The following is a 14,336-nucleotide window of genomic DNA, read 5'->3' as shown; positions in this document are numbered from 1 at the left end:
TTTACTCTCGTCATATCACCGTCAAGTAATCTTCGCCATACAGGTTTCATGATACAGTCATCATACACTTGTCATCCCATTGTCCTCATGCTGTTGTCTTGCCATCGTCCCTGCAACACTGTCATACCGCTGTTGTCATGCCATCGTCGTCATGTTGTCATTTCACCATCGTCGTCACTTCAGTATTGTCACCTCATCGTCCTCATACCATCTTCGCTGATAAATTGGTGCATTCCTTGTTTGCATTCCATTGTAATCATGCTGCCGTCATTCAATCGTGATTTTGCTGTTATTGTCATGCCATCGTCGTCCTTGTGTCACGGTCGCACAGACACTATCATGCAACCCTTGTCATACCATCATCATCATGCCGTCTTGGTCATGTGATCGTCATTTTTGTTTCTTCATCTGGCAGCTGTCATACTGTCTATGTCACACCTTCGTCGTCATCTCATTATCGTCATGCTGTCATCATTATATGCCTTCGTCGTTCCATAGATATCATCACTTTTTCCTCATTCCATCATCACTGCATCAGTCTCATTCAGTCATTGCGGTGATGCTACTGTCCCAACCCATTTCGGAGCAGCTTATGGAGCAGCCAAAAATGCATTTCGGAGCATTAAAATTTACTTTCAGAGCAGGTTTATGAAAGTGATTGCAAACTATATTATATTAGGCTTTTACATTGACAATGCACACAAAAGCAGTAAGTTGTCACTTGTTCATAAATTCAAACAGTAAAAATGACCCCTCCCCCCTTCTTTTTATCACAGTCCTTGCTGTGGACTGCAATGGGCGGTGGTGTCCGAAGATGTGCTTAAAAAAGCATGGAAGCACTTGGACGTGCTACATGCAGAATTCAGAAGCATTTCAATAACATTCAGGATGATCTTGCTCCTATAAATGTATTCTTTAGGATGGAGCACTCTTTTGAGAAAAGTCACTGCCAGTGGCATGAAATATTTACTTATTTTTCCCTGTGCTGTGATTCACTGACAACCATCTACACGAAATACTGCGATGGTCGACACTACTGGAGCAGTTCACTTTTGCTCGTCATGCAGCTCGATGTGCGCCGCACCCCGTCGCAAAGTGCACACATATGCGCATGACCTTTAACTTTGCACTGCAACGCTGTCAGATTAGGCTGCGATCAGTGAATTCAGTTTAGTGCTTTCTGGCTACACGCGAACTTTCCCCATTCTGTCCAGTAAGTGCAAAAGCAACTTTGCGAAAGTGTTTGCTGCAATTGCCAGCCTGTCACTTGTGGCTTGAATCTCGGCTTCCGAACACCAGTTGAGCCGGCGATCTCACGCCCAATCAACAAAGTGGTTTACTGGTTCGAACAAAGTGGAGGTCATTTCACCGCAATGACCTGCCTGCCACTGTGTCAGCTGGCAGCGGATTTTGTCAGGGCCGTATACAATACAGCAAGGTTTAGCCGGCGGCCCTTCGTCATTACCCAACGGTGAAAGTTGCTGTTTGGTGCCGAGTCGACCAAGTTCTCGGCAGCAGCTGTACAACATTCTTACGCCGTTAAATCGCCACTCCAAGAAAAGCGGCGGACAGCCGGCAAATTGAAGAGCAGTAAAGTTGTTCATGGCTGCCATGTGCATGCCAATGTGTGCGTTATGTTCCAAAAGTTGAGCGAGACCCCACACAGCATCCGAAACTTTAGTCACCATTTTACATTGGTCATACAGAAGCAAGTGGTCTGGCTCAGCGCCAACGCAATTGCTTGCTGCTGCCAGAAACTCGAGGTTGTCCCGTTGCCTGAGTAACCCTCATGCATCGGGTTGGAAGGTATTGAATATAGATAGCAACCCACGGGAGAAACATCAGTAGAATCCCTTGACTCGGCCCACCGCGAAGTGCAGCCGTTGGTCAAGGCGACGCTACTTTACATTGTGCGGTAAAACAGCACTCAAGGACACAGTTCCATTTTTTTTTTTTTAAAGCATGAGCAACCCTTTTGGTGCAGAGTGGGCGCAGATTTCTCACATTTTGCTGAAATTTAGAAGGATGTAGCAGAAGTTGCCTCTCAGGGCAGTTCAGCGCAATTGGCGCAGCAACAGCATCACTGTCATTGTCATGCTTCCATGCTCATGGGAGTGGAGGCACGGGCGTGGAAGCCATTGGCAAGTGAGTGCCATAGCAAAGTGGGATGACATCAGAGTATGTGGCATACAGCCGGGACAACGGAAGTCTCAGCAAGTTTCAGCGAGGAAGTCTCACCATTACAAGTGTCAAATAAGCAGTACTTCAGGAATAAGGTCTGTCGCCACATTGTCCGACTGCTATTTTCATTACCGTCGAATGACGTGATCAGACGAGTTCTGCAATAATATATTTTTGTTTTGCTTTCCTCCTCAATTGTTTTCTTTTTTTTTATTCTAGAGCACTGAAAGTTTCACAAATGGATAATTTCACCACATTCACAAGTTGGAAGCAGTGCTCTCTTTTTTCTGCTGACAGCTACAACGAAATCTTACAAGTGCAATATAGAAACAATCATATTAAATATTTTCATGTTATTAAGTGATTATCCAAGTGAATACCAGAAACAGCTACGTTATAGTGTATACACTGCATATAGGCTCACAGCAATGCAGTGAACTCCCACGGCAGCATCCGTCTGTTTCGCTTCACGTAGAATAAAAAAAAAAGATAGCCACCGAACATTGTGCGTAGTGTCGCTGTGTCTCCATGCAGACTGCGCACAGTTTGTCCTTAAACTTGGCGTCATGTATGTAGCACAGGCGCAGGGTAAAAAACTGCCTAGGAAAGAGATGTGGGAACATGCTCATTTCAAATCAACCGCAAGTAGACAACACTTGCATCACCGCTTGAAGGAGGCGGGACATGGCGATGGCTGCATGGTGCAAAAGCTTAGGGGAAATGCCACGGCTTGCAGAGAGGGTCACATTTAACCACTTGAACTGGTGTTATTACAGCACACTGATACGGAATTCTTGAGAGGTACCCTTTGTGCCTAGGTGTACGACAAAAGCCATTTTAGGGACCCTCAAATGGCACCTTCCACAGATGGCAAACTTGGAGTTTAGGAAAAACGAAAGCAAATTTCAAAGGCAATGCTTTTCAAAACTATTCATCATAATCATCATCAGCCTGTTTCATGTCCACTGCAGGCCGAAGGCCTCTCCCTGCAATCTCCAATTACCCCTGTCCTCCGCCAACCGATTCCGACGAGCACCCGCGAATTTCCTCATTTGGTCGCACCACCTAGTCTTCTGCCATCCTCTACTGCGCTTCCCTTCTCTTGGTACCCATTCTGTCACCCTAATGGTCCAACATGACCAGCCCAGCGCCATTTTTTTTTTCTCTTTTTTTCTCGTGAATTTCCTTCTCATGGTCATGGTTCCCTGCGATTAGTTGACCAAGGTAAACGTACTCCTTCACAGACTCTAGAGGCTGACTTGCGATCTTGAACTCTTGTTATCTTGCCTGGTTATTTATCATTATCTTTGACTTCTGCATATTAATCTTAACCCCTCTTACACTCTCCCTGTTAAGGTCCTCAACCATTTGTTGTAACTCTTCCGCAGTGTTGCTGAATAGAACAATGTCGTCGGCAAACCGAAGGTTGCCGAGGTATTTGCTGTCGATCCTTACTCCTAAACCTTCCCAGTTTAATATTAAAGCTTGAATACTTCTTCCAAACATGCAGTAAATAGCATTGCAGAAATTGTGTCTCCTTGTCTGACCCCTTTCTTTATAGGTATCTTCCTACTTTTCTTGTGTAGAATTAAGGTGGCTGTGGAATCTGTAGATATTTTCCAGGGTATTTACGTAAGCGGTTTGTACTCCTTGATTACGCAATGCCTCCATGACTTGCTGGTATCTCTACTGAATCAAATGCCTTTTTGTAATCTATGAAAGCCATATAGAGAGGCTTATTGTACTCTGCGGATTTCTCGATAACCTGATTAATGACATGGATGTGATCCATTGTAGAACATCCCTTCCTGAAGCCCGCCTGTTCCCTTGGCTGACTAAAGCCAAGTGTTGCCCTCATTCTGTTGGAGATTATTTTGGTAAGTATTTTACATAATACTGGGAGTAAGCTAATGGGCCTATAATTTTTCAGTTCTTTAACATCTCCCTTTTTATGAATTAGTATAAGGTTTGCATTCGTCCAGTTTTCTGGGACCCTTGCAGTCGATAGACACTTCGTATAGAGAGCCGCCAGTTTTCCTAGCATTATGTCTCCTCCATCTTTGAATAAGTCGACTGTTATTCCACCCTCTCCTGCCGCTTTTACCTGTTTCATCCCTTGCATCCCAAAATACTTTGTACTTCTTTAAAATGTTCTTGAGCGACCACCAAAGAAAGAAGGTTTGGGCCGCACCCATAGCAGAAATTTCCCAACCAGTGCCCCAAATGCGCCTGTGGAGGTGGGGCCGCCTCCCCAACCCGGAGCACCACGCCGGAGGTGTGCTTGTACCTATTTTACCAGCAGGCACCCGGCGGCAGCACTTGCCTCCCACAGACACGGCGAATACTCTTCAGTGAGGCTGTCTGTGGTTGGATAAGAGGCACTCAAAGACTGTGCATGAAATCTCTATAGAACCGTCTCACAGTGATCCCGTGGGCGCCACCATGTTTTATGGCGTGGTGAGGCATCCATTGATTGCCTCAGCTGCTCCATATTTACAATGGATGTGCACGACGCCCCGGTGCAGTTCAGCAAACGCCTCTTTTGGCAGATATTGTAAACGGTGTATGGGTGAACGACACAAAACTTTGGCCATAGCTTCAGAGTACGATGTAAGCGCTCTCGGAGCTCATTATGCCTTGTCCAAATGCTGCAAGCAGAGTATATGGTGCTTGTTCTAAAAGCAGCACTAGAAATGTATTCCAAGCTGTCGAAACTTTCCATTTATGAATCAAATCAGGATCAGTGCATTTTGCTCTTCTTTCTTTATCTGGCAAACACTTTAAGGCAGTGGCTTGTCATTTTTCTGACTCAGTAAAGTTCCTTGGTGCGGTCACTATGGTATTGTTTATTTCCTGCCCAATCACTCACGGGTGTGCTCAGTTCCGATAGATTTGTTCTTGCTGCGCACAAGGCTTGGTACAAAGATGTGTACTTTGTAATACAGATGTATTCCAACATTTGTGTTGCCAAGCTGGAACCGCATGGCGACGCGGTTCCAAAACACGACGCGACAGCACCCGTAAGAAAAAAACAGAGCGGTGCTTTCACGCCATGTTTTCCGAATTGCCAGACAACCTAAATCCCAACGACATGAATTGTATCTTTTACTGCATATTTTATATGCCCTTAAACTTACAGAACATTACAATAAAACAGTCCTCGGGTAATTAGACCGACATTTCTTCCGAAGTGTATTTATCAAGCTTCATTGCAAACAGCAAGATTGTAGAATTGTGTGCGAAACTGCGACTATGTACCTTCCGCATCGCGGTTGCATGTGTTTCCGTCGACACGTGCGCCAGTTCTGCAGAGAAAAAAAATGCGCAGAGAGCAGGGCCATCTGGTGGCAAAACCAAAAAGCCATGTGACCAAACACCACGTGACTTACCTGAACTCTTATTGGCGGACGCACTGCGCGATGTGTTTTTGTTTTTCTACTCCGAGCAGCAGCACACGGCGGCGCGATTTCGTGATGGAACATGCTGGGCACGCGTCAAAATTATGCACACGTCCCACCATCCGCATGTCAATCGCGCCTGAAATCGTGCCAAGCGGTTCCGCCTACACAGAGTAGCCACCGTCACCCTTGCTTCGACGGCTTGATTCAAGTATACGCCCACGAGTAATTTCTTGAAATGTTGGTGATAGAGTGAGCGTAAGTTTGCATGCGAGTTGGGGTGGTTGGGTACAGATAACGTGGAAGAAGCTTAATATGCCAGGATGCGCCGCTACTGCCTTTGTCACTGTGTAACCAGCGTTTCTCACTAATTCTGACGTTCTGGGGTGAAAGTCTTTTCTTTGGAGATTAGCAATACTAAGCTGGCAGATGAGTGATTTTTCTTTATCATTGAGGAAAGCCATGCATCATGAAGACCTGGCAATACAGGCAGTCCCTATGTAGCAGCGATCTGTGGTCTTGGTCACACAAATTCATTCCATTCCTTAATACGCCAGTCACCATTTTTGCAGCCAATTACGGCACACGTCTTCCCTCTACTGTGCATTTTGCAGCATGAATGGAGCACAGTGCGTTAACGAACACCCAGTTGGATTTCAGACAGCCGATCACACAGTAACAGGGCGGAAGCATTAACGGTTTTGTGTTCCTGCACTTTTGCCGAGGCAACAAGGCGGCGCACCACCGAAAGTCCCATCTCATACCTCTTCAGCAAACCTGTTCGCGAAAAGGGTCTGCTGGGTCCCCTTTAGAGGTGTGAAACCCCACAAGGAGCCGAGCACCAGACCAGGAGACATCTCTGCCCATTGGAAAAAGAACGGTGGGTTTCCAGCAGCACTGGGATTTCAACTCAGTGCCTCCCGCATGTGAGGAGGACGCTCTACCGCTAGGCCACCATTGCGGTGCCTAGGGTGGAATCGGAGGGCCCATCTTACCACTGGCGAAAAGTGGCACAGAAAAGGCATCGCACAAAATCGCAGCCCTGTTATGTTGCCAGGGATTGAATATTCGGTGCAAGCATTGGTTGTAGTTTCATTTATCTGTGGTGACAGCCCCACAATGGTCGAGATGCGGACTAATCCGATCATAGGCAAGCATATATGTGCGCAGCAGCATGTTCGCAAATTCGGCAGAAACCAGTTTTAGGACCTAACTAACAAATGTTTGGGCCCATATAAATGCAGGGGCGTTTGCCGGGACCGTCGGCCGGGATCAAATTACAACGAAAAATCTAAACTGGAGAAGAATTAACAGAATTTTACTCTAATGTAATAAGACATTGTGCGCAACGGTTATTGCTTGAAAATCGTCTTGGCTGTGCTCACACTTGGGAAGCGAAAAGAGAGTGGAAACGTCGATGCGGGTAGAAATTCTTTTACACACAGGTATAAGATGTTCACATTTGTTTTGCCACAGCCACTGCCACTCTCGCCAAATCTACCTCCGCGTGGTGGCGCTTGTCACCACGCCATTTTAAGCAATATGTTCCTTCATTGATCTATTGGTCATACATAGGAGTAATTGCATACCTCTGATTGCGTGCGACTTCACCTGCACTGATTTTACCTATGCATATAACAGACAAATAAATAGTTTTAGTCGACTTAGTCTGTTGTTTTCTGAAGATGCGCAAAGAGCAGCCGAAGAAGTGGATGCCCCAGAAGAGGTGGCGATAGACTCACCCGGCTCTGCAACAGCGTGAGAAGTTGGGAGACAGCAGTGCTTCGCAGCTGCACCTTCTGCTAATCACAATCTCCTTAGCAATCTTCATCCAAATCTCGCTGTTGCAGAGACTGAGTTTTATCGTACAGCACAGGAACGCTTTTGATTGTGTTTAACTACATCGCTGCTCACACTTTGGCGGCCACATTCAACGTTCACATGCCAGTGCAGCTTCCGGCAATGCTGAACGACTTTTCACTTTCGCCGATGCGAAAAAATTGTTTGGAGAGCGATCCGGCTCACCTCCTAGTTTTCCACCAGCATAGGTGGAAAAGCGAGCGGATTTCTTGGGTTTTTTCTGCTTTCGCCCGCAATCGACACCAAGTATGAATGCAGCCTTAGGTCAGGCCGAAAATAGGCATTTTCAATGGCAGATGACATGTCAATCTTCAACGCATTCATTGTCTGTTCAGCTTCGCTTGAGACACACTGACACTAGCAAGGTCACTAATGGGGTCACCATCAACGGCCCATGGCACGGGCGTGCTGGCTGGTCAAGTTCTAATTATGCAGGAAAGGCCAATTTCAGGATTGAAATAACAAAACTTTGGCCGCACAGCAATGTATTGCCGATGGCCTGGGACTTTTGGTCAGGATCAAATCAACTGGAAAATCTAAATAACCGGAGCCGAGTTAAGGGAAATCTATTGCAGAACCAATCTGTATCACAGTTTCACTTCAAAACAGGCCAAGCAGAGGGGATATTAAACATGACTTTTGGACACTACTAAACATGGTTTTTGGGCACTAAATGGGTGCTCAGAAACCATGTTTAGTGATCCCCAAGAATTTCTATTGCATTGTGGGGAGTATCAATGTTGTCAAATTTAGTTCAAACCAAGTTTTCAGTACAGCCAACAAGTACAGCACGAGTGCTAACTACGAAATATAATGCTTGCACGAGTCTTCCATGCTTGATGGCATTGCCAATGCCGGCCATTCAGTGTGACAACTCAATCATGTTTCACACAGAAGCGGCACACACAGTTGAGGCCATGTTTGGGTGTACTACCTGTCTCTTTTGTCCAGGGTAAGTCATAATTAAGCATTCTCTGTGGCAATGCAAAAGTGTAGAATCTGTAATGGTATGGCGGCCGCACCCGTAATTGCTAGAGCACTGACAATGATAGCAAACAGCTGAAAAATGTGACCTCGTGGCCAGGCCTCACCTGTGACCTGCTGTAAAGCTTATTTTGTGTCATTTATTTTGCTACCTAGATCATAATTATATGGCTGTAAAACATGATTTTGCAGTTTTCATTCAGTGCTCAAAATGCTACTGAACACAGATTGCACATTACATTCATATACATACAATCATTACAGATTGAGGTCGAAGGTCTGAACCATGGCAACTGCATTTCAATGGGGACCAAATGCAGAAATGCCTGTGTACTTAGATTTAGGTCACAATGAAGAATTCCAAGTAGTCAAAACTAATCAGAAGTCCTGTACTATGACGTGCCTCATGACGAAATTGCGGTTTTGGCACATAAAATGATAGAATTCAATTTTCTGATTTATCATACTTTTAATTGTATCGAATGCACAATATCACCATTGTTTTACAGTGTTATTGATGCTGCCTGAATGTGTTGTAGAGTCCCCTTATTGCACTGAGCCTGTTCTTTTTCCTGTCAATGACACTGCGACAATGAGGCACACGTGGTGTTCCCAACATGAAAGTACCAGGTGTGCACTGTTACTGAGAAAAAACACACATGCCATAATTGATTGCAATTATTGTTGTGGCAACATTGTACCCTAAAGGGAGTAAAACTTTCAAGCATAGAAATGACTGAAAGCCAGGTGTGCAAAGATGTACACAAGAAGGAACTTAAGGGCATCACAAATTCCAACTATCAACTGAAAGGATGCACAGCAGTGGAAAGAGAAGGAAAACACAAAGACTATCTTCTCCTTTTTCTGTTACTGTGCACCCATTCATTTGAAAGTTGGCATCGGTGATACCCTTAAGTTCCTGCCTCCGTACGTCTTTGTAACCCAGTTTAGAAACGGGAATCCCAGCGAACTTGCTTAAAGGGACCCTAAAACGATTTTGACAATTTTGTACAAACACATTGAGTCGTTAGAGTAGGTCCTTCTGATCATTAATTGACGCATCTAAGTGCTCTGCGTAAGGTGTGTAACTTATTAAAAGGTTTTAAAAATGTACATTGCTGCCGATCACAGCACACTGCTCGGCAGAATTTTCAGCCGCCCCTACCCATATGCCGTAAATCACCCAATTGACTTCAGTAGGGCAAGCTATTCGAATTGCTGCCCAGGGCGCGTCATCTATAATTTTTCCACCTTTATGGTGAAAAAATGATGGTCGTAACAGTTGGAATGTTAGTTCATTTGTTTCTATAAAAAGGAAGTAACAGAAGAGAATGCACAAGAACAATTTCTCACTACACTTAAGCATCTCCGGCACACAGCAACCTTCGTCTGTTTGTGTTACAACATGCTCCATTTTGGCAAGAGCTCTGCGGTCAGAGTCGGTCTCAGTCTTTTCGCGAGCACTATGATTCGACTTTGTTGCGTTATGGACTGCAAATGTAGCGACTGGCAATATGTTAAGCTGCGACATCGTGTCCCTCTGCAAGGCAGCAGACGAGCAGACTGGCTGCAGTGCATCGGACTGCCACTATCTGATGGGCGCCAGGATTTGTGCGTTTGTAGCCGTCACTTTACACCGGAAGATTACTAACGCAATAGAATTTCGCGAGTCCAGTATTAGGGTAAACGCAAGTGCAAATGTGAATGGCCTGCACGGTGACCCCACCTCGTGGCACAGAGCTCAACCACACACAGTAGTAGTAATGAAATGTATTCTTCTTTGCTGCTGGCATAAATTTTTTGCAGGAGTGTAATCGTTAACACATTGTTTTTGTAAATGTTTAAGATGTTTTACACTTGGTTAGAGCAATATTAGCACTTTCTTTGGTGGCTCTGCGCCAACAGGTGGCTGGACCGTGCAGACCGATCAGGTCGCTCACGTACATCTACGCTGAAGTTCCTTCATCAGCTTGAGTTTATGCCTCCAGCCATCCGTCGAAACGGCCAGCTTGCCTGTGGTTACAGGAATACCAGACACGTGCAGCGCTGCGACAGAATGCTCACAACGCACGCTGCTTTGATATCTCTCGCTTGGGATCGGCTGCCAAGCAGCTGGCAGAGAGTTTGGAGAGGCTTCGCACGCTAGCCCGCTACCTCCTAGAGAACCGGAAGTCGACGACACGATGTGCCGCCATGACGCAGAGCCAGTGAAGGCAGAGCTTAGCCCTGATCACTCGGTGAAGGAGTTGAGGAGAAAATGCATGACTATGGAGGAGGGTAACTTGTAATCATCCCTAGCTCTCTTAATATGAGACGTTTCACACAAATTGTGGTGCAAATTATTAAATATAGCTGTACCCTACACATTCCCAACCGTTTCAGGGGCCCTTTCACATTTCACTGTTCTATCGAAATATAATGGCTAACTTGCGACTGCTCGGAGGGGACCACTGCTTAGAGAATAGCAAATGCACCTTCGCAATCACACAGGAGCTGTTTTCATTTTTGTTTCCAGGAAGTGGGCCTTGTGTAATTGCCGCAGTGATTAAGTGCAAATGTTCCCGGAATAGAATGAGTATGGATGGCCATCCGGCGATGCAATGCCAGAAGTGTGGTTGTAGGCCAGTGTATCATGACTGCAATGTATTATGAGAGTGTGCTGATGGGCTTACTAAGGAGATCATCAAAGCCTTCGTCATTCTACGCAAACAGAACCAAGTACACATTGTTCGCAGTCGAGTAGAGCAGCCACCAGTAATTTCGTTGTTGATGCCATTCAACATATTAATTGCAATTAGATATTAGAATTAGATTGATAGATATTTTTTTTAATTGCTGCTCCAAATGGCACGCTGTCAATTAAGAATTCATATGAAATTTGAAGAAACTTAATACTGGCATGTTTCCAGCCAGGTACTTTTGCCCCATTATTTTTTCCGGCTGATAAAGAAAACCCACAAAAAATAAATACCATGTGACTAACCATCTGCCTGCATCAAAAAGCAGCACCCTCAAACACACTGCACAAGAACCAGTGAGCGCACTATTTCCACAATGCATCAACTGCCAGTTATCAGCACTCATTTATTATGAACACCAAGGCACTGCGTTGTCACGGGGAGGGCATGCCAGCTCATGCACTAACTGCTATGGCTCTTGTTTGAAAAATTAAACAATTTTACAGCGAAGCTGTTTATGGCTAGGATCTGGAAAAAGATATGTCCGAGATGTTGACAAAAACAAATCATCATGTGGGCTGATCTTGATGATAGTGCAGAAAGGATCCAAGCTCAATGACACATACCCCTGTGGGATCGCAGACCTGTAACATGCCCTTGAACTACCTTTGTCATACGTAGGACCCAAACAGGTCCCAGACACAAAGGTAAGAACAGATGCTTTTGAAAAAAATGTTTTATACAACTTTTTCAAAAAAGACTGCTAAAACGTTCTCCGCACCAACCGCGCAAAACGTGCTAGTGCCACTGCTCGCGCGTTCATTGTCGTCTTCTTCCGCAACTGCTTCCGTTGTGCAAAAAATTATCATCCGCGATGGCTAAAGCGTTGCCGTCTTCCACAGCTGGCTTCGTGGCCGCTCATCTTTCCAGCATAGAATATCACTTCTCTTCGGTCGCTGTAAGGCCGTGTTTACGGGGTATGAGCCATTCATTGTCTTATGTGGCGGACACATTTAATAACAGAGGTGATCTGGGAAGGTGAGGGCGTACCTATGTAGCCATGATGACCACAGATTAGGACAATAAATATGTTCGTACCTTTGTTCAAAATTCCAAGTCACCTCTGTATCGTGTGCTAAACCGCTTCGCTGGTCATCCACCTTCACAGAGTGGAATGGCTCACAATTTTTTTTTATTATTAATTAAGTTTACATTATGGGGTTTAGCATCTCTAAACTGCACAGTGTGCTATAAGGGACGCCGTAGTAAAGGGCTCCGGATTGATTCGACCAGCTGGGGTTCTTAAATGTGCACCTCAGGCACGGCACAATAGCATTTTTGTATTCTACGTTCATTAGGCTCTGGCTGCCACGGCCGAGATCGAACCCACGACTTCGTGCTTACCAGTGCCACGCGAGCGCCACTGAGCCATCACGGTGAATTTAGGCCAGTCTTTCCTGTGCAATAAATCAATTGCTAGACAGCACCATGTTTGTGCAAGGAATCTAGATAATGTGGTTGCACTGCCTTACCTGAGCAATGCGCCTGTGCAGCGACCCGAGCTGTGCCCTAAAGGAGGACACGCTCGGCTTCCTCTCGTCGGGCAACTGCCGATGCACGTCATCTTCAGGGAGCAGCTCATGCGATGGCGCGTGTATGATGTGCTGCATGAACTCCTGCATAAGCAGTTCAGGGGAGGCTTGTGTGATGTCAATGTAAGAGCTCCAGGCATGGCCACAGCAAAGGGAGATGGCAAGACATTTCAGTTTAGTGCACTAGTGCAAGAGTTGTCACCAAGGGAGGGTACACAGCAGGAGCTTGTCACTAGATGACGCACCAATGCAGTTCGCTCAATGTTCGCACACCCTGTCGGAATTTTGACACCAACAGTACTGCTCATAGATTTTTAACAAACAGAATGCACATTGGCAAAGAAAGCTTCACATGCAAGTGATTTCATAGGAGATGAAACAAAAATTTATAGCTTTCAGAATTGCAGAATCAAGCAAACAGCCAAAGACAAAAGTGCAGAGGCACTTGCTCGTAAAAAAAATGCACTGAAATGTGTGCATGCTGCTCTCAGATCTCAGATCACATTTGCACTTGCTTTATCTTTTGCTCACACAGAAAATGGTAAAGATCCAAATATATTTCATCATTTGAAGGACTAATTTATTTCCAGCTTGTCATGAACGCTTGTTAAGTCAGTTTCTCCTTGCCACAGTTATCTTCAAAAGGAACACAATTGGTGTACGTCAAGAAAAATGAATTCAAATTTCACTAGCATCAGTTTGTCTTCAGCTACCACTTCCAAATGCATAATAGACATTGCCCAATGCTTTGACTTGTGATAGCATCAAGCAAGTAGTACCCCCATTACTGATACCAGAATGATGCATGTGGGTCTTACTTGAAAGCAGTAGCAGCACTTAACCCTTTCAAGGTCAATTATTTGTGTAAAGAATCAATGTTTTGCAATAAATATCGGACAAGAAGCAGCGAAACCGTTCTTATATATGTGTGTCAGCAATGCTAATAACATAATTTGTTGACTTTCAGCCACAAGTAAATATAGCTCTCCCTTATACATATTTCACAAATGTCTGCATGTTGTGTCACACTGACATTAGAACGCTGGTGTTTGGAGCCTGCTACCTATGGCATATCACCTGCAATGGATGGCACAAAAATTGTCTTCAAATAACCAGCGGTTATATTTTAAAGAAATTATAGGGTTTTACGTGCCAAAACCACTTTCTGATTATGAGGCACCCCGTAGTGGGGGACTCCAGAAATTTGGACTACCTGGGGTTCTTTAAGTGTGCACCTAAATCTAAGCACGCGGGTGTTTTCGCATTTCACTCCTATCAAAATGCGGCCGCCGTGGCCGGGATTTGATTCCGCGACCTCGTGTTTAGCAGCCCAACGCCATAGCCACAAAGCAACCACAATGGGTACAGTCATATCTTGTACCATTACGATTGTGCAAAATATCTTAGTCTCAAGAACCACATGCTGCTTAGTTGATTTGTTAACAGTTCACAAGAAGAAACTTCGATTTATTACCAAAAACGCAAGTGAGAATGTTTTCTTCGTTTTTCCAGTTTGTCGTTCAGACGTACGACATATTTTCGTATTATTGACAAGAAGAAATGCAGACAAGAAAGGTTTCCAAATTAAGTGAAGTGACGAGTGCCACTAACAACATGGAGAGCTTTGGTTCCAAGAAACTACT

General features: G+C 45.0%; 1 protein-coding gene across 2 annotated transcripts in view; it reads right to left on the bottom strand.

Moving 5' to 3' along the window:
• Nucleotides 1–14,336, bottom strand: part of LOC129387044 (uncharacterized) — a 43,382-nt gene that overhangs the window by 23,134 nt on the left and 5,912 nt on the right. For both annotated transcript variants that reach the window (XM_055075724.2, XM_055075725.2), the window contains one exon: nucleotides 12,634–12,777. In XM_055075724.2, the coding sequence (XP_054931699.1) occupies nucleotides 12,634–12,777 (144 nt within the window). The remainder of the gene's footprint in view (nucleotides 1–12,633; nucleotides 12,778–14,336) is intronic.

This window comes from Dermacentor andersoni, chromosome 2, assembly GCF_023375885.2.
Source record: "Dermacentor andersoni chromosome 2, qqDerAnde1_hic_scaffold, whole genome shotgun sequence".
Classification (NCBI taxonomy): domain Eukaryota; kingdom Metazoa; phylum Arthropoda; class Arachnida; order Ixodida; family Ixodidae; genus Dermacentor; species Dermacentor andersoni.
Note: the sequence above shows the minus strand (reverse complement) of the source record. Positions and strands in the feature narration are given on the sequence as shown.